Below are 22,788 nucleotides of genomic sequence, written 5' to 3' on the forward strand. Positions count from 1 at the left end.
ATTACACTTATATCATTATTATAAAGTGTGTCCATACACATATTTACCCCCATGGGTAAAGTGCGCGAACTTCAGGGGGTAATTTTAAATGATTGAAGAAAAAAATATGAATAAGTTTTTTGAAATTCCAATGTTTTAAGCTAGTTGTTAGGTAAATAAGTTGAATGGTTTGCATGTGAAAATAAATATTCTTCTACGGAAAAATATCTTTGTGTGGGAAAATAAACATTGGAATTTAAAAAAAAGTGATTTTTTTATTATAGACTTTACCCACGGACATCTTGTATATTTATTAGGAACATAAGGCACATTAAGGTCGTTTATGTATTCTGACAGAGTGATATAAGGTACTAATTTTGCAAACTTAGCATGTGTAAATTTTGATTTTATAATTTTAAAACACTCACATGTCACATGTTGATATATATATGAGTACTGACATCAGTTTATGAATTTCCAAACATTATCAAATAAACAAGGTTTGATACTTCAAACGAATACGGAATGTTTGAAATTCAACACGGAAAATTATGCTAATGTTGACGTTGAATATTGGGCACTCTAGTCTGTCCATTCAAAACATTTGATCAATTTTATAAGCTATGTCCCTCTGATGATTTTATTTTGTATTTGGCGGAAAACCATCGTGAAGTTGTATGCAAATTGATATGCAAATGTGTATTTGAGAACCAATCCCCCAACGACAATAAAATTTCCATTGGATTCGAATTGTTATTAAAAGCTACCGGTTCTTTTGTTATTTTACATAAAAAAGAGTGTTGAAGGATTAGATCGATTTTTTTTTTCCCGATAAATGACAAAGTAGGATCGGCATTTTTTTTGTTGTTTTTAACGGGGAAAACGTTTTGTTTTTAACGCGAAATTAAAATTTACTGATGAGACTGATCGAAGGATTGGTTAATATACTTTATTTTTTAGTAACTATTAACCACCACACCATTTTTTTCGTGTGGAATACGTAGAGAATGGACTGCCACACAATAATGTCTTCATTGGGCCTTCTCCTACCATTTTATACTATGCATACTCTCCTTGCACTTTATTATATTTTTATTGGCACAAAATGTCACAACCATCTTAGCGTCCGTTTTTTTAATTTTATTAATTATGCTTACTTCATTGCATTATTTTTGAATCTCTTCGTTTGTAATGATGTCATACATTGTTTAAATGTACACACGCCTCAGTGTTCTCTTTTCTAGCATACCGTCTGCTTTCAGCTTTTATCTTCGGGCTCCCAGCTTCACTTCTATAATTCATCCTTCTTTTAATGTCATTGTCAGCCTTTGTGTCCCTCGTGAATTTAATTTATTGCGTCAATGTTTACACGTTTCCGTTTTTAGCCATATCAATAGTGATATAGCTATCGACAGAGCTTCTGTAGCGTATAAGAAATATATGTCAATAATCTCCATTATAAATAAATTAACGAAACATTATGTCGAGAAGCTTTATAAAGGTCTATATGAAAATTACCAGGGTAGGTAAAAAGAAAATTACTGTTTTATTTAATTTGGGTCTGAATTTTGTCGGAGCAAGCTTTGGTGAAATGAGAAAATTGGGTTATTCGTTACTTAGGGTAGAAGTGATTATTTCTAGAATTAGGCCGCTATATGAAGCGGCGACGGTGGTCATTTTGACACCAAAACGACAATTAAATGAACTCATTAAACACATTCATACTCGATACAATCGTTAGGTTTATCGAAGGAAATCGAGCCGCAATTTTAATTTTGAAAGAGAGAGCGGGCACACAACTTAGCTAAAATAAAAAAAAAATATTTGTTTCAAAAAGCCTTCCTTAGAAGAATAGAGAAAATTGTTTCAAATGATCTATTATCTAACAATTGAGGTGATTTCTCACGAAAACGGCGCTATATAAATTAGCCAAATATTAATTATTGTAGTTAGATAATAACCGTTAAACTGTAACCGATAAACTGATTAACGAATCATCAGAACGGTTTAATATATATACTAAGCAGACTTCCGTGTGGTTTTCATATGATTTTATAAATCATTACAGAATTATCAAGGTGACATTTTTTATTTTGTTGGTTCATCAACAGTTTACTGGAATTATATTACAATCAGTGATTGCCTAAGAAATGATAATAATATTTGAATGATTTGTATAGCGCCGTTTTGTGCAGAGTTTTCAATTTGATTCTTGCTGTATTTAAAGTGCGTGGTTGTGTTGGGATCGCGTTTGCTTTCCACCCAGGCGATGATATGAATTCAATTTTTTGGCTGGCAAGTCTTTCATCACGACATAAGCAAAATTTCCGCTTTCTATGACAATAATCTTATATTATGTTTATATGAGATTTACAAAAAATTTCAGGTTATTTGTATTATGAGAGTTTTCTTGGTTTTATAAAAAAATTATGATAAATAAAAAAAAAATTGTTTCCATCGGCCGCATAATAACAACACCAAAACATGTAGAATACATGAAATGTCATGAAAGGCTCATTTTCACCCTTCTCGTGTCCTTAAGAAACCGTCCACTCAAAATCCACCCGTTTGGCATATAATGTAATAGGTAGGTACCTATACCATGGGTAGGCCCCGAGGAAATATTTTCGAGTTCCTTGAGAAGCATTAAAGTATATTAAAAAAATAGGAATGGGCTTTGTTCTATTTTCTCATCCAATCTTGGAAATGCGCACTTAATGGTGTTCTGTTTGTTTATCCATATTACATATACTTACGTTTAACTGGATGAACAACACCTTTGTTCCATTTTGTTTCATCTTAGATAAGCAGTTAAGTGGAGAGCTAAATGCGCAGCACCTTTTAGAGGCCATGCGAGACGAGGTCAATGCAGATGGCTTCTACTTGTGTATTAAAATGTTATTTATTTAGTCAAATCTTACGGAACCGAGTGGAAAACGTAAGACACTAAGGTAAGTGAATGCATTGACAAATAAACATTAACTATATACACCAGGGACATGTGAAGCTTTACGCAAGGGATGGAAAATAAGGATTTTTTTATTATTTGCCTTCTTACTTAAATAATTACCAGTATTTTTTTATAAGGTCGTTTTCAGTGTTTAAATAATTTTCAATGTTAGACGATGGAAACAATCAACCGAAAAATCTTTCGGGGTACGTGTGACGTCATACATATTCCGGATTTTCGGTTAACGGTAAGGCCATTCCCATATGGGTCGGTAAGACATCAACAAATCCAAAGTCAAAATCTAAGTAAATAATAAGCAAGAGTTTAAAAAAACGCACACACGAACGGGTAACAGTATGGCAAACGGACACCCTATTAGGTATTGCTGATATATTCATTTAAAATAAAATGTTACGAACAAAATGTCTTGTTTATTGGCTGGTATAATCATTGATGTATTGAAAAAAGAAAAAAGATAAAGTTAAAAATTAATCAATTTAAGTAAAATAAAGAAGTGCAATGGGTAAAATGTCCGTTTGCCCCGTGAGATTTTAGAAGCTTTAACCTGTAATTTTTCTCTATACGCTGACGACCTTAAGATATATAAAGCCATTAAATCTATGGAAGATTGTGAACTCTTACAACAAGACCTTAACACATTATCTGCCTGGTGTATTGACAATGAAATGGAATTGAATATAGCTAAGTGCAAAGTTATGAATTTCACCAAGAACACCAACAAAACTCTATACTCATATAACATATGTGGTCACAATCTGGAAACAGTTGAATCGATCAAAGATTTAGGAATTATATTCGACAACAAACTAATGTTCAACCAACACATAGAATACATTGTAAATAAATCAAATAAAGTACTAGGTTTTATTGTAAGATCAACTAAACTGTTCAGTGTTCAAGAACTCTAATAGCCTAATAATTCTATTCAATTCGTTAATCCGTAGTGTTCTTGAGTACAGGTCAACAGTCTGGAATCCACATTACATTACACAGGTATCCAGACTTGAATCTGTCCAAAGAAAATTTACACGGATTTCGTCTTATCGATCAGGTGTCTACCATCTTCTAAATGGGTATGAACAAAGACTTACATATTTCAAACTAGAGAGTTTAGTTAAAAGACGAAATATAAATGACCTCTTAATGCTTTACAAAATTGTGAATAATCGTGTAAATAGTAACTTAGTCAATCAAATCAATTTTTACGCCAGGCCCAAATATACTAGAAATATGAACATATTTTGGACCGAAATTTTTGCCAATAACACTGGATATTTTAATCCTATGTCTAGAATGTCTCGATCATACAATGATCTTGCTAAAACACACACTGTCATAGATATTTTTGCAAATAATATAACTTGTTTCAAGAAATATCTCCACGATTGCTGTGCTTAGAAAAAAAAAAGGAAAAATAAATAGATAAAAAAATTGTTTTTTACATGTTTGCTTATGTGAATGTGTAAATGTGATTGCCGCAGACACATTAGTCTAGGGATATTTATAATTGTATTTTTTTTTATTTTGTAATCCATAATTAATGGTTTTATAAATATCCTGTTTGTGTCTCGAATAAATAAAAAAAAGTAAATATAGTTTAGTACTTACTTAATTTAAATTACGGTTTTAGTCAATTTTGTCACTAGAACTGCTCTCAGTTATAAAAAAAAGTTCGTCGCTGTCAGTTTTAATGATCCCTGCCTTTGTATTTAACCCAGTCCTCATCAATTTTGTAAATCTTTGAGCATTAACATTTCATTTATAACTAGCTGTACCCCATGTGGCTCCGTCTGTCAAAGATAGAGAAACAGTAGAGCGTGTTGCTTTTACGTCCAACAGATGGTTTAAAAAAATTCATGTTTGTACAACATTTACGTATTTAAAATCACACGCATATTCGAATGTCACATTATAATATGATTTTTTTTACTTTTGTTATATAATTGGTGCATATTGTATTTTTTACATCATTTTTATTTTCAATTTTCATGTTCTTTATGGTATTCAACATTTTTTTTTTCTTTTTTTTTGGTTTATGTTCCAACAGCTAATTTTTATTTCTAGAAGTATGATCCATTCTTATTTGGAAGAAAACTGATTTACATGTGACATTTCGTCACTTGGGTCTCAGACGGGCCAATTGTTCAGTATTCAAGAAAGAATTTTGTAAAGAATATTTGAAAATGTTTGATCAATTTCGATAGAATTGACTTTACTTTAGGCATACTAACAAAGCTTCAAAACACTTCAATCGGCTTATCTCTTCAGAGAAACTCACATATATAACTTCACCCTTCAGGCCTCTAGCATATTGACCTTCATATTTCTTAAAAATGCTGTCAGAAAGTCGTATAATATGAGCGTGCTTCAGCTTCTCAATAAAATTCAAATAAATGGTATATTACAGAACGTATCCGAAAACTGAAAACTGTATTTGAAATGTTTTAATAAAATTTGTATTAAAAAAAAAAAATGAAAATACCTCACCTTACGATTTTCGTCTAAACATTCGCAAGCAAATTATTGATGTAAAAAAACACGTGACCGGATAAATCATCACAATGACAATTCATCACATCTTTAAAAAGTTATATAAAGTCATGGAAAGTGATGAAACAAAAACTTTATTAACTGGGTTAAGTAGGTTAGGTTAGGTTTTGTTTTAAAAAAATTTTTCATCGTTTTTAATGAATTTATATCACTTTTCAAAAGTGTTTTGAATTTTCACTGTGTTGAGTTAACATGGAACCAAAAAAACAAACATCTTATTAGACTCATTTTTGTCATCTAATATAACAATAATTCGGTCGGGATCTTTGGTTTCGTTTAGGGGTTCATTTTAATTATGCTGTAGTTAACTTCTATATTTGAATATAAAACTTTGTGTTTTCACTTTCTGACACCGTTTAATTCATACTTCAAATTATAGCGGTAAGAGTGACACAACGATATCTATGAAACCCTTTGAGCTGTCCCTCTACGAGTAATAGCTGCTCGGTCCTAAATACGAACAAATTAGCCTGAGGAATTAAGTAATGAGAAGCAACTCTTTTGTCTGAAGAGCGGTGTACTGTATCTGTGCAATAAAAGATTTTTTATTCCTAGGCTTGCGGTTGTTACGAATCTTGTAAATAACCTAAAATTCTCATATACAGCGATTTTACAATGGATGTTAATTTATTCAGAATTACCCAGAACAAACTCGATACAATATAATGTATTACGAACAGTGGCCATTAGTAGAAATCAAGTACCATTAATAAATTTAGTACTGAGGCTGTATTATATTTAATTACTTTCTGTTCAGTGATTTTTATGAACTCTCAGAATTGATAAGGTGAATGAAATAAAAAACCCAATATTGATGAATTCTTATTATAACAAAGCAAAATACACATGTTTGCAGAAAAACATAGGTTTGTAACGTGCTTTCTGGAATACCTACATCGGGAGGTCTAGCATGGACGATCTAAGCCCTATGTCAATAGGATTTTGACTAAATTCGTGATCTATGGTCAGTTAGCAACATTCCCTAGCACGCTCAATGATTGAAAAGCAATTCCAACAAAAGCCCGCCAAATCTACTTAGCTGTCAGTTAAATTTGGCTGACTGTTGGTAGACGCAAAGTGTTTTTTTAATAATATCGTTCTTTATGCAAACTTACTGGTTTATTAATGAACGGAGGCAGATTAACTAAGCTCGTAGGATTGAAAGACGTCATTAATGCGATCAATTAAATCCGTTTGAACTTGGACAGACACAATTCAGTTACTTGTTTCGTAAATCTCGTACTATGGATATATCTCATTGACCAATTAACACAGTTGAGAATAAGGAACCCATTAATTTACTCCTTTTTAATCTCAAAATACATATTTAGGTAAGTATTTCAATTAAATATTCTCATTTATTGATATTATTACATAAATGTACGACTTTTGATATTTCGGAATGTCAAATTACTCTAGCTCTAATCTCAACAACATATATCAATAACTTTACAATATAGGATCAATAAGCGGAACTACAGACGATTTTGTAGCAATTTAGCCACCACGGTTGAACTATTGATACGCCAACCTATATCGGTAATGCAAATTGATATAGATAGCATTACTGGCAGCTTGCAAATGAATTAACGTCAGACGGCTACGTAATAAATTGACATTTTTGCATTGAAATAATAACTTTAATATACACTGGCAGTCTGCATGTACTTTTTGAGACAAAAGGTCTTTAGTTATGACTAACGACTTTTGTTCCTCCAGGTTAGAATGGAATCAATTGATCTATTTCGATCGTCCATGGATCGTGTATACAATTTCTTTCAACTTAAGTGGTTAGTTGATTTACCTCCATTCATTAATTAGCCAGATATTTTGCATAACGAACGACATGCATATTAATAGCTTATGAATATTGACCCGAAACCATGGAGGCCTCGCCAGAAGAAGCGGTTTTTGTCTACCGACTGTCGGAATCATATTTTGAAAGTGCTCGCAAACATCGCAAACGACCATAGATGCTGGATTTTGTCAATATCATATTGGCATAGGGTTTTATAGATCGGTATAGAATCATCAGTAGTTACGCCTATCGATCCGACATCCTAAATTTATTGATTTCACTGTGCTAGCCCCCTTAGTGCGACATGCAATATTATGAAAACCAACGTCCTTTGATAGAATATCTACAATCTTTCAATATTTACACTTCTCTTGTACATTATTACTAATCTTGAAACACGATATATTTTCCCCTGAAAAGGAAATAAACTGTTTCGATTGTCGTATTTTTAATACCTTGCGGTTGTTTTACAAGCAATATAACGACATTTTCAATCACGGAAGTTGTTAGAATTTTGATTAATTTTCAGATCCTGAAAAAAGGAAAAAAGAAGCTTGGTAATATAATTTGAAATTTCAGGAGTAAAATGGGTCTGTTTATTTTCAGCTCCCACTTTTGCAAATATGGAAGTAATTATGTATACCTATAGGTACCGTTTTCTGTTTGTATTTTTTGTGATAGCAAAATGCCTACGTTCTTGAATTTGAAAGTTTAATCATTCAAAAATATTTTCATTTCACTTACAAGTTTTGTTCAATTACATTATATTCGAAAGCTGTTCAAATACCTACCTCGCTAATGTGAATAATAAACCACTGTGTTGATATAATAGTAATAATAATTCTTAACGTTAAGCTGATTCCCTTACTCACATAAAATGTGATTATGTATATTACGGTATCTACTTTAAAGATAGAAATTACGATATAAGTGAAGCCTATTGGTGTAAAATAAGTTCTACAGTTGAAGTTCTTGTAATTTTCACTTAAGCGAAGCATTGTTGGGAAATTCAAAAACCTAACCATATTGTAATATGATGGATGGGATGGCGTCCTTAGATAGTAAAGACAATCAGGGCTGCCCTACAGATGGGATGGACTGACGACCGGGGAACGATAACTTTGGATAGCGACTTTGAACAAAGGTCTTTTACCGAAGTTGGATGCCAAATGCTCTATGGAATATAAGATCAAGAACAAGAGTGTACATCATTAAGGTACCCACTTATATTGAGCCTCAATATCAAAAATATTATGCATAGCTTTATGTTAGCAGAAGATAAATATCGGAATTTTTAAACTGTTATTCTTTTAGGTATGCAAAATATTATGAACAATATTTCATTTGTTAATATTAGGTTTGAAAGCCTAGTTCAATTTGGTTGACTTGCGAGTGAAGGAAGTAAAGGCAAGTGGGTGCCGTGGAAGTCAGAGATCATTAAGCGAATGTTACAGGTCAGGGAGTCTGTAAGGATCCGGCATAACGAGGGTATTTTTAAATTGTACCGAGAGTGACCAATTATATTTTATAAGGCGTGGGATCAACACATTTCTCGTTAAATGTCATCGAAATCTATTTCGAGATTAAGAATCTCTACATAAAATAAGGTCGTCTTTTTCGTTTTAAAGTCTGTCCGAAAAATTATAAGATAAATAATTGTTACGCAAATTTGCAAATTGATGATCTGCGTCCCGAATTAGCAAGTAATTCAACTAATCTCAATCATTTCGTAGTTCTAAACAATATTTAAATAGATTTTGGCAGCGTAACATGCTCGCTTCATGTAAAAGTCACTCAAATGCAACCCACATGCACGAAACTATGCGAGTCCCTAAATTATGCAAATATAATTTATCATTGACTCATTATTCATAGAATCGGAAAAGTCTTGCAACATTTCCATTTCATTGAATGTCAAGCCTTTTCTATTATAATCAGGTTACTTTATTTAATATTCATGATTTTATCGTACTCATTTCATCCGAGTCTTTAATTTTAAGTAGATTTATTTATTATGTTCTTTCATAGAATAAATAATAATAACGTTAATAATCAGTTAAATATGACATTGTTTTTAGAATTTATATCTGGTTGAAAGTAACTAAAGGGTTCATGATTTTATAATGTAATCAATAAATCAACACAATTGGAAAATGTTGTGGGGAGTTTCAGAACGGTTCGTGGGGTTGGAGATATTAAGTGGCCGAATAAAGTTTTGGAAGGGTTCGTGTGGTTGGGGAATGATGTGAGCCCAAAGGGAGTTTCCGAAGGGTTTTTGGGGTTGGAGATATTAAGTGGCCGAATAAAGTTTTGGAAGGGTTCGTGGGGTTGGGGAATGATGTGAGCCCAAAGGGAGTTTCAGAAGGGTTCTTGGGGTTGGGGAATGATGTGAGCCCAAAGGGAGTTTCAGAAGGGTTCTTGGGGCTGGAGATATTAAGTGGCCGAATAAAGTTTTGGAAGGGTTTGTGGGGTTGGGAAATGATGTGAGCCCAAAGGGAGTTTCAGAAGGGTTCTTGGGGTTGGAGATATTAAGTGGCCGAATAAAGTTTTGGAAGGGTTCGTGGGGTTGGGATATGATGTGAGCCCAAAGGGAGTTTCAGAAGCGTTCTTGGGGTTGGAGATATTAAGTGGCCGAATAAAGTTTTGAAAGGGTTCGTGGGGTTGGAGAATGTTGTGAAGCCGAAGGGAGTTTCGGAAGGGTTCGTGGGGTTTGAAAACCTGGCTATTTCAATTTGGGTAAATCTTTTTATGTGAGTCAATTCAGGCATGTTTTAATTCTTGGTGGTCCTTCAACAGAGCGATTATTAGGAAAAAAGGCAGACGATGCTGCTAGACATGTTGCTGAAAATTTACGAAAATGTTGATAAAAAAATAATAATATTTTATGTGGCGAAAAGCGAGTAAAAGTATTATGATTTTGGGTTCTTAAAAATAAATTTCAAAATTCTTGGTACCTAAGTCATTCTATAAATAGTAAAGTTGACTACCTATTTACTTGCCTACATATCCCAAAATAAAGAAATAAATTATAATCTAACAAAATAAAGGTATTTTGTTATTTCGTGGAAATACTGTAGGTATTCGTTAACGATTCGGCAGAATTATTTTGTCAATTTTAGTAGTAGGAATTGTTATTGTTATTTTGTCATTTTTAGTAGTAGGAATTGAACTGAGGAATTGAATGAGGTACTATCCTATATTGTAATTTTGTGTTTTTTATCAATCATATTAATTAGAGGATTTTGAAGAAACAAACTTTTAGAATTTTTGAGAAATACCGAAGGTATATAGCCATTAAAATTTTATATTTTCGGCGTGCCGAAAAGCTTGTGGCAACACAGTATAATGCTCGCCAGTGTTACACGACGGTATTGGCGTCACGGGATACCATTGCGTACGTTTTACCCATGTTAACTTTGTCGTTAATAACTCGTTAAATATAATAAATTTTCATAAAATTTAGAAAGTAGTTAATGATAGATATATACTTTGCTTATCCAGCCTAAGAGGGTTGTTTTCTGTTTTATAAAATTAAAACCATTTTAGAAATTAAATAAAATTATCTTTTAGATTTTTGTATTTGAAACATACTTTAATTCAACACAAAACGTTGATAAATTTTAGCCAATTAAAAATACAAAAAACACATTATTTTGTTTAGAGAATTTGCAAGATAACTTGCAAATTTTACTTCATTTTTTATCTCGTTCGTACAATTAAACATTATTACAAATTATAATAAAAGTTTTGTCACAATATAAACGCAGATGTAAAAAAATATTTATCAATCATATCTATTCTAAATTTGTATTTATGTTATTAAAAAACATTATTTTCATGGAAGGTTGATTAAATTCACGCGGTAAAAGTAAATAAACATTAATAATTCTAAAATATCTTAGCTTTTTCCGATAAAATAAAACTATATTAACAATAAAACACTATTCATGGCATAAAACTAATGAGAAATAACACAAATAATAGTAAACATATTGCATTATACCTAGCTTGGTGGTCTAAACATTCCTAATAACTGTAACAACCATTTCAATGAATAAAGAAAAATTTAACAAATGATGAATGATGAATTGGTCACTAGATTAGAAATTATTAATAGAAACAATATTTGAATCACACATCACAGTTCACAAATCAAAAATTTCGTTTTCCCGCGAAAATCACGCACGTGGCACACCAGGCGCATGCGCCACACTGCCAACATTCAATATTTGCAGTTCTTTCACAGCGCAGTAAGAGACATTTTTTGTTAGTAATAATTCTAAATACAAATTGTACAGTATTTTTACAATGTGTAACAGAAACACCGTTTAACGGTTGAAAGTATTTTTATTATTAGTAAGTCTGATTTTATTTTAATTTTATCTAGCTAGGGCAATACCATACTATCGTACAAAACATTTACAAAATATTAAACGATGAATTACATACCTTTGCTGCAGTAGAGCTTGAAGGTTCATCGAACAAAGACCAAACCTTAGGCTTGAGTCTCTGCCACATGGACAGGTCCCCTGCGAGGTATGCTTCCTCATAGCCGAAAATTCTGGCTATCTCCTCATCCGAAGGCTTCTCGCTGTCTATATCCAGTTTGTCCAGGATAGCAAGGGTGGTCTGCAGGAAAAGAACGCATACAAATATAAGAAAAGATCAACCTTATAATTGGCAATTAAGGTTAACCTCGATACATGTTTAGTTATAGTGAGGTTATTAACATTGATTTGTTAACATAAAATATTATGCACGAAGAAACAACTAACATAAATGGTTATTTGGGTAGTTACTTGGCAGCTCTTCAGATGTAAGTTAGATAAAGGTAGAGGAAGAGAGGATTTGCGTAATGGCAACCTGTGGTTTCTAAATCTTGTTAAATAGTGGATATGGTCTGCAAAACAGGTCTAAACATGACGTAGTGCGGTAAAATGGCGTTTGTTGACCAACATAAAATAACAGGTTACCAAGTGGGCGGCACGTCTGGGTGAGCTTGTTCCACTCATGCAAGCGAATTAATGCATATATGGTGCTTTGTGATTTTGGTCTATTTTTATTTTGGCGTACATACATGCCATTATATACAGGTTTGCATTTTTAGTACATCAATCTTCAATAGGCGGATTAATAAAATTAATTATTCAGGAGAGTTACATCAAACTTTGTTTGTCTCTGCAAAACTAGTAAACTGTTCGTGAAATATCAGTAATCAATATTTTCAGTGCATGCATTTGAGTATTATATTTGAAGTTCAAAAATTTGCTAATGTATTTTTTTATTTTTCAGATTCTTATAATTCTTTATTTAAACGTCATTATTTTGGATCATACAAAATACAAGTTGGTTGGTTCGAAAGGAATATGAGTAAATAATGCACTTTTTAGCAAATTTTGTACTTTTATATTTAAAATATTTTTTTGGTGACTTATGTCTTATAAAAATATTTTTGTCGTAAAATCTTCAAATATTTTATATTTTGATAAATATATTTAAAATTTGTCCCGAGGCGAAGCCTGAATGTTTTTAATGGGATTGCTGAGATCTCGAGTGAGGTTGTCTATGTGAAAGATAATAAAACTCAAAAACAGAAAAAAGAGACGGAAATATACCTTGTTAGCGTCTTACCTTATACTTCTTAGAAAAAACTTTATCTCTGAGCAAGGGGCTATTTTAAAAATCAGACTGTATTTTCCGGTCCTTTACAATATACGCAAGAGTGATGAGAATAGCATGACTCTTTATTAACTCAGATGTTTCTTAAGAATGTTTCCCCTTTTGTAAGAATACTTTTTCTACCTGCTGCAAGATGAAACTGGTTTAATAGCAAGCGATTCAATATATTTGACGCTTCGTGTTCGATGGCTAGCAATTTGGAAATTGTGGGTTCAGATCCCGTTTAATTACTTAACTAATTATGTCTCCCTAATTCAAAATAACTCGTAATTTATTGCGGCACGTTCCAGAATGGAAGATTCATTTATAAAATATAATATAAAGATAATTAAACTTTCATTATGGTCCTAGTGAAAGCCCGTCATTCAGAATTAAAACGTTGCTTGAAATGGATTTAACTGTGTGTGGCAACCAAATCTGAATTGCCAGGTACTTCTCAAGCTTCATCTCTCTATCTCCTGTCTTTCCACACTACCTCCAGCTTCGCAACATACCCTACGATGCGATAGTCTCACTAGCCCTAGATGAATTAGATTTTAATTTTTTTTTAAACATTCCAGGGAGACAGTAAGAAAAGTTTCATGTAACATCTGGAAAACCCCCAAGCTCTAACTTGATTTCTCGACCATCATTAATTGTCACGATTGTCATATTTAAGCAGCCGCGAGTAAATACTCTCAGAGAATGAATGATTCACATAGAAGGCGGCCCTGATTCCAACTCCCTTGGGCGCCTACTACCCTGGACCAAGGCACACATTTCAAACAACAGCAATATACTAATGGGTTCCCTTATTGTTCATTTATCTATTCGCGTAACGAGAAATAATTTTTTGCATTAAAACCTTCAAAATATATAGCGCCAATTACTCAATTGCCGCCAAACTAAAAGTTTTGCCTAGCTAGCATGAGTCTAGCAGTCCACAGTAGAAATCTGATTTCCAAACTCTAGGGTATGACAGTGGGGCATAGAACTGGTAGAGGAAGGATAAAAGTAGACCTATTGTAGTACACATAAGTTTATTTACGCAGATTATTTTTTATACGCGAATGGGGAGACCCGAAAAGACGGTCGAAGTAAGCGTTCTCCAGGGAAACGACGAGCTCGTTTGAAAAAAACTCCTCTAATTACATTACTACATAGAAATACCACACTCCTTTTACATTTCGTCGAAATTACTGGAAAAACCCGGCTTCAGTCTTAATATTTCACAACATTTACACATTGTAACATACATACTAGTACATTAATTATATCTGTTGAGATGCAGCCTCGTGTTAAAATTTATTTATTTATTTTCATCTTGAATTTGCTGAGGTTGTTCACATAAATATCTATCTCATAAGAAATGTGGTTTCATAGCGTAGCCATTCTCCCCAGAGGCATGATCATCGGTAGGTTGGTCCTGCCTCTTGGAAAAAAACCTGTGCTGCGAGCTCTGTTGAAGGTATCGGATACAGAAACGCCATACGTTCCAGAGCATCAGGATTGCACATATATGTCCATTAAGACAATTTTACAAGTTTCGTACTTTTTGCATCATTTCAATTTTTCTCCTAAGGTCTAAACCAGAGGTTCCCAAACTTTTTTGTGTCGTAGACCCCTTGCCATGTTTTTCTGTTTTTGGTAGACCCCCTACTTACCTGATATTGATTTTTTGTAAATTTCTAACTGTAGTGAAGTTTAGTGTTAAAAACTTAAAGTAAAAACACATGTTCAGTTTTATACATTTATTAATTGAATTTAAATTAAAACTACTCAAAATAAAATTTTGTATCTGTTATATAAAATAAATGTAACATAAAATAAACTAAGCAATAAGTAAATATTTTTAGTGGGAAGGATGAACCTGATGCTTTAATAATAAATTATCAACATTTGGCGTCAATTTTGTAAGGTTTAATCTTAAGTCTCCTCGGCTAATGATGTCCAGTCTGTTTCTTTTTTTTCGTTAGGTGATTGGTAACAGCGCTGAACCCCCTTTCCACTAGGTATGACGATGGAAAGGAAATTAAAAATTTCCTCGCTATATTCCATAATACGGGATAAGTAACGGGTATGTTTATTTGCAGCCAGAAGTGCTGATATCCGTGCTTAAACTGAACCTTAAGTTCTTCGTTTGTACTTATTTCAGTCAGTTCCTCTTGTTTTATGACATTCGTTTCTTCTATGTCACCATATGGGTTAATTATCCACGGTGGTATTACCATAGTCAAAACATCCTCAAACCTAGTTTCAAAATCTGAATAGAGAGCATTTAAATGTTGAACGTAGGTTGAAACGTCGTTTTCCTGGTAGTTTGTCTGTGACAAATTGGGGAACTGGGAAAATTCGCCCCGTCCAATATTTTGCTTCATTAGTTTAACTCTGGCAAGAAACGCTGATAAGATGGACTTTGTTTAAATCAAATTTAGACTGTCGCCTTGTAACTGCAAATTAACCATATTAAATTTTGTAAACAAATCTGTTAAATGGGCGATGTCTGTTTTCCACTTAATTAAATTGTCTTTTAAAATTTTATCTTTAGTATCCAGAAATTCTAAAATAGTCTCAAAAAGTGCAAAAAAAGTTTGTTTTAAATAGCTTATAAATCCACAATAACGTCCAACCATGGCAGGTGCTCCATCTGTAGCTACTGACATTATATTTGATAAAGGGATTGCTTTTTCAATGAAGTAATCCTTCAAAACATAAAATATTGATTCACTTTTAGTGTCGGTTAAGTGTAAGTAAATAGGTACTATCAGTTTATGTTGAGATCCACTATCGTGGACCCCCATTTTCATTCCATGGACCCCCATTTTATTTTTCGCTGACGTAGACCCCTTGCAGGTTGTCATAGACCCCTGGGGGTCGATATAGACCACTTTGGGAATCACTGGTCTAAACGATATAGTCCTAGCATTCCAGAGATAAAGTTAGAGGGATACAACAGTGGCACATACTTTTTTGCACTTTTCTTTATCATTTGAGTATATGGATTTAATTATATATGGGAGTGAGAATATATGGTGCGCAAGTGATTTAAAGGTAAGTATATAAATTAATCGTTATAGAGGAAATGCATTAAAGGACTAAGGGACCTTCTCAACTTTTAGTAAGATCTATAATATTTATTACATTTCGAAAAAAATAAAAACTTAATAAACAATATATTACATCAAATTATAATACGTATTTGCCCTTGATCAGCAGAAAACTACCCATTTGTGTGGCAATGGACCATAACCATTGATTGAATCGTATTACGCTTCCTCGAACTTCGATCAAACGGAATAAATCAAATATGTTCTGATGGAATAATAGAAAGCACACAGTGGAGAAAGACATTTTGTTTTGCAATAACCGATCAATCTAGATAAGTTTCTGATTACCAATCGATCATGTTACCAATTTCTTATTTAATGATAAATTGTACGAACAGTAATACTTAGGTATTTGTGAAGCCTTTTCAAATACTTAATCTAATTTCATGAACTTTACAACTCTATGAACATCATCTCAAGTGTCAGATTATTAATAAATCAATATAGGGTGAACTGGAATATCTTCTTCAGTAAAATCAAAAATAAAAAAATTTCACAATGCAAACATATTTAAAATGTGTGAAGTATAACAAATAAAATTATTATAATACAAGACACGATAAAAAATTATAATACATTTTAACAATCAAGATTATATTAGAAACAAGCTGACGTGTACCCGGCGTTGCTACATATATTAATATAATACGCATATATTATTTATATATATAAATCTTTCGGAACAAATTTTCTAAATGATAGTGAAAATTTTTTGTATTTCTTTGGCATTCACTATGGTTTCGACACGTCAATGTCATTAACTAGCTATTTTAACACATTGTAATCGGATCACGTATTAATACGTTTTTAGCAAATTAATGCTAGAGAGCGGATCACGTATTTATACGTTTTTGATAAATTGTTAGTGGAGCGCGGGTCACGTTAAAATACGGGTTCCAATATACTTGAGTTTTCGCTATATAGCGTCTGTAGGGTTGTAGCCATGCAATAATAATTTTTATTTTACATTTAGAAATAATTTTTGTGTATAATTTGTAAAATAAAGGATGTTATGTAAAAAATATTATTTTTTTCATAACTTTCCTACTTTATGTAAAATTCTGCACTAGTTTAACGATGAAGAATACATTTCTAAATATAATAAAATAGAATGAAATAAAATAAATAATTTGCAAAAAGAATTATTGAAATAAAACAAATATTTTTGAAGTTATCGCAATTTTTCTAGAGACGTTAGCGCGAAATTACGCGAAAAATCACCCGTTACCAGCACTAGTACGCGGCCGAAAACTGCCCGATCAAAATGTGTTAAAACTAAATTTTTAAGTGCAGAAATATGGGGTTTTATTTAGTTTGGTTCTTTTTTGGAGGGGATTTGAGGGAAGGGGAGGGGGTTGAGAGGAAAACGAAGGGAGGAGTCAACATAACGGGGAACATTGTCAATAGAAGTGATTTAATAAAATTAACAAAATAATTAATAAAATTTAGGTAATTAATAAAATTTATACGTAACAAATGTACATTGGAAAAATAAAACTCATTAAAAACAAAAATGATAGTGAAAACCCTATCAAAAGCAGTTGCTTAGTTTAAAAGAACTAAACGCACAAACAGACAGACGCGGATAGTGACTTTGTTTTATACTATTTAGAGACGTTGAATTTTTTTTTAAATCCTTAGAATATGTTAATCATTATGTACATATTTCGTAATGTTAAACAGAAAAGATTCAAAGCAGTGAAAGAGACAAAATTTTTTCAATTGTCACTTTTTGTATATTTGAGTGATATTTTCAGCGGGTTCATATCAGTAAATTTTCCCTTTTAGTAAAATGTACTTACATGCAATAAAAATAATTATATTTTGCGTTCAGTTCTGTACGTCAAATTTTTGGATTTCCTATGATGATTTCTTCCCTTTTTTATGACCAACTTATTCATCGAACATTTGTTTTAAAAATCTTTTATGAATACCTCACAAAAGTCGTAACTGTTCCCAACCGTCTGGAGCCTGTGGCAACATCAAATGTGGTATATGATGTTAGGAAGTGTTCCATATCAAGCAATAAATTAGCAGGCTAACATGAGAACACGCTTGCTATGTTGTCACATCGAAAGTTACAATCCCTTGTGACTGAAATCGAGATCTCCCCAAGACAAATTCCAACACGCAAAGACGTTTTTTCTATTCGCTCAGTATTTTCCTTCGTGTTCAGCTCTTGGCATGGCGCATCGTTCATTAAGGTAACCCAAATATAATTATGAAAGCATACTACTTGTGTTTCGGCAAAAGTGGAATCCAAAACATTCTGAGAACAAATGAACTAACTTGTCATTGAAGTCCAGCATTGAAAAGTTACTTTACTCCTAATCGAATCGGAAAAATCTTCCACTAAAATAATGACAACTTGCGGGGTTAATTATAAACACAAGCTCTGTTTTAACGTTGGTATTTGAAAAAATTAGGAGACAGGTTTTTTTAAAGCCGGTTTTTTTTATATCAAACAGCTTCATTATAAGTTAATTTTAGTGATATTTAAAATAAATAAATTACAAAGGATAACAAATTATTATAAGCAATAATTATTGGGTTGAAATGTCAATACAAATTGAAAATATCTCCCGAGTAAAAATAAATGCCGCCGAAGGGAATTGAATCCACGCATTCTGATGTCTGATGAGGTGCTCTCAGACCACTGAGCTACGTCGGCTTATTTCCAACACGCCAAATAATTCAATATGTACTAGTACTTCAATCAACAATTACTGCTTATTATATTTTTTTCCATCTGTAAACAACCAACTTTATTTTGTAGGAACAACTCCTACAAAATAAATAAATTAGATGATCACGATAATAACGGATGGTTGAAAGTAAAATTTACAGTCAATGGTACCTATTATGCTATGTGAGAAACTAGCAAATCTATATATTTAACTTCACTACAGATGTATTTAATATAATACCTCTAATGTCACACATTACCGTTAATGTTTCTTAGAAATGTTAACAGATTTAACCCGAGCAAAGATGTATTGGGTTTCACTAACCTACGTAGGAGAGAGTTGTTTGCTGATCTATTTCCCATTATGATGTACGAGTATACAAGTACCTACTTATCAGCGAGTGAGCCAGTCTTAGGAAACTATTGTTAGCTCGAGGTGTTAAATAGTCCCTTTCGCAAAGTTCAATGCCCCGGCACTCGTGATATAATACGATTGTCAAGAGTTTTATAATCAACCACGTACCGACAAGGACTAAAGCTACCAAGTTATCGACCACATCATGAAAACATATCTATTATTTGTTTTACAGTAATCAAAAATATTATTTTGACCTCTTAGAATAAAAAGCGGCAACATGTGATATTGAATTCTAAAATAACTTTTTCTAGAGCTCATTATGGCATAACATTGATGTATCTAAGGTGTCAATGTGCAAAACCCCCCCATCAAGTCAATCCGCATAAAAAAGGTTCCACTCAACGATAACTCTTATACTTCATATGCTGTCAAAACATAACTCTTGCCATAGAGTCGGGTAAATTAGCACCTAACTTACTCCTAGATATGAATGCAGCAAATGAAACGATTGATCACGACTTTCACATTAAAAGATTAAGAACCATCGGTTCGAATTCCGACATCTAAAAGTGGCTGGCTTTCTACCTATCTGATCGCTTACAAACCATAAAAGGGAAAAAAACTGTCTAACTTCGCAACAATTTCTACAGGGATACCCTAGGGATTCGTTTTGGGTCCACTTTACGTAATTATATTTAAAAATAATGATGCTAAAATAATCGAGTCATTTTGTCTCTTGTCTGACTGCTACTTAGATGATCAGAAAGTTTAATTTACTACACTCCAAACTAAATCAAAAGTCTCAAATTTGCATAACTGAATCTCTAGATGCAATAACTAAGGCGATTTTGTGTAATAAAACAAAGCAATAAAATCATCCAAATATTATTATTATCAACTAAAAATATCAAACGAACCTCAAAATAGTTGATCATATACCAAACATTGTTTTATTTATAAAAAAATTCGTTTATTAAATTGATGATCACAATTAAAAGTAATTTATTAATGGGTAGATAAAGAAGATAAAATAAAACTCTTGGTTGGTGAAAAGGGTTGGTATAAACTCGTACGCGTTGATGTAATTAGTAAAAAAGGTTTGCTGGTTTTGCTTTCGCACTTTATTTGGTGCGGTTTTTTCTACTAAGTGTGCTTAAATTAAAACGAAAATGGATTGCTTCAAAATGTATTGTGGTTGAACAACAAATTGAACATCATTTTAGGCTTTCACGAAGGTACAGTGTGATTTCCTCCAAAAAATTGTCGGAAAAAACCCTTCGTTTTCCACACGAGAGACTTCTGAAATGTATTTTATCTCTAAAAGCTTAGGTAAATGTGTGGAACAGAATAAATTTGGATAAAACAAAACCGTTGATAAAACGACAAGGCTTTGGTTGAAGGAACATCTTCTTAAGTGAAGTATGTTTCTAATGAGAGGACAATTTAAAAACATCATAAGTCACTGTGTATTTACTGAATTGAAATCACTTATTCATGCCAGACTTGCAGAAAAGTCAATGGATGTCACCCATTAAAATAAAAAAATAGGATACATTTATCCAATACACTATCTAGATTGCATTTAGTTCGGGAAAAATCTTGTGATCATATTTATAGATAGCGGCCAATAAAAAAAATCGTGAAGATAATGTTGGTAGACCTAATTCGAAATATGATGAGAGGAAATGGACCGAAGATAATAGGGTCGGATTAGCTCAGTGGTAGAATAGCGCCCCGGCAAGGTCTTGGGTTCAATTCCTAGATACGACGATATCTTTTTCTGATTTTTCTACCTCAAATTTTTGTTTGTCAATAATTAAATATTACAATTTGAGTTTTTACTCATTGAGTTATTCAAAAAACTAAAAATATAATGATTATGTTCACAATCAATGTTTACATGCGATAAACTTAAATGGGTAAAATATTAAACACTTAATTAAAGATTTTTTGTATCTTTGCACTTGGATACAAAAATCAGTTAATCTTCAACGCAAGAGAATTGTTTTTACCTTAATTTTTTACGGTTAACATTATTCAAAATTTTCAATTTCATAATCTTTATTTCATTAGGCAGAGCACCTAAATGATAATTAATATTCAAATTTTTATTAATTCTGTCGAGAGGACTTTCAGAATAATTGTTTTCATATTATAAAACATGTAAATTATACAGTGAGAAAGAATATTATAATCCAATTTTATTATTTTCAAAGATATATTTTTCGTTCGTATGAATTAAAAAAAAAACCAATGAAATTTTTTGTATTCAGGTATATATTAAGTTTCACCAACGTAGTTTCATAAAAAAATATGAAATAATATACATATTTTTAAACATTACATTAAAAAAAAAACATCTAGGTAGGTTTTACATACCACTTAACAAAGTATTGTTTAAAAACATTTTTAAATTTTCGCTTTTTAATTTATTTATTTTTATGTGAAACCGCACGAGTCCCAACCGTTTGGAGCCAGTGAGACTATGGCATCCCCAATCGGGGTATGTTGTGAGGCTAAAGGTAGGTGGGGAAGAGGATGAGGTCTTCTCCTTTCTCTTGGAAGGTGGGAAAGTACTTGGCTAATCAGATCCGGTCACCAACAACACGGCCAAAGACAATTCAAGCAACGTTTCAATTCTGAGTGATGGTCTTACGCCAGGGCAATACTGATAGTGTTTTCTAACGTGCCGCAAATATACTATTTATTATGTTATATTAGTAAATCGTGAAATAACACAAATTAATCCAATAATTATTTTTTGCGCACGTCAGGATTTGATCCTGCAACCTCCAGCTTGCTAGTCGAGAGCCTTACCCCTCGACCACGGAGGCCGTCACTCGTCATCATGTCAATATTAATTTTATGAATAACCTAATATTCATATGTCTATGTGAATAACAGTGAGGTCGGGTTGTTTCACTGAATTTCAACAATTCTTCAAATTTGAAAGCTAAAATTCAAGTTTTGTGAAGGTTCTATTCAATTTCCGTTTTTTTATATGTGTTATATATAACAACTATGCAATGATAACAAAACTTGAATTGAACCTTTACAGAGCTTCACAGAGATTTATAAAATTCTCGTTGAAATTTATTGAATTGTTCAAATTATCTGAAAACCCCGTCCCAATAGATGCATACTTTTAGGATACAACCCGTCCTAAGCTAACATTTAATTAAAGTAAAATTGTCATTTAGACGTTGCACGAAATAATAAAATGAAATAAGAAAGTCATAGCCAAGACCTTACATTACATTACCAGTCGTTCCGATTTATTTTTAGAGCTGAAACAAAATTCTGAAAAGTTAAGCATAAGTAGGTCAAAAACTTTAACGAGTTTTGTTTTCCTTATACGATCGCTATGCGATGGGGTTATTCCTAGAATAGCTTTTCCGGAAAAATTGGTAAATTTACATCACTGTTTGAAACTTATATCATTTGAATTGATATAATCTTAAGTTTCCCTCTCTTTAGTAGTGTTTACCGACTCCAGAAACTACCAGGAAATACCGCACTTAGGAAATGGATTATCTAAGACAATAGGAGGTAACCAGCTAAATTATTGTTCACGGAAAATACCAACATTGGATTTTTAGGTTAGTCTATCTGAGAAACTCAAATAATGTCATCAAATATCCAAACAGGTCTATTTTGTTATTATTTCCATTTGAAAGGTCC

At 32.3% G+C, this 22,788-nt stretch overlaps 1 protein-coding gene across 1 annotated transcript in view; it reads right to left on the reverse strand.

The window, feature by feature from the left end:
* LOC149426277 (uncharacterized) overlaps positions 1–22,788 on the reverse strand; it is a 375,377-nt gene that overhangs the window by 192,861 nt on the left and 159,728 nt on the right. The window contains exon 5 of the mRNA XM_089648535.1: positions 11,748–11,927. Within this exon, the coding sequence (XP_089504661.1) occupies positions 11,748–11,927 (180 nt within the window). The remainder of the gene's footprint in view (positions 1–11,747; positions 11,928–22,788) is intronic.

Source organism: Hesperophylax consimilis, chromosome 1 (genome assembly GCF_061612785.1).
Source record: "Hesperophylax consimilis isolate HC1 chromosome 1, BYU_Hcon_1.0, whole genome shotgun sequence".
Taxonomy (NCBI): Eukaryota; Metazoa; Arthropoda; class Insecta; order Trichoptera; family Limnephilidae; genus Hesperophylax; species Hesperophylax consimilis.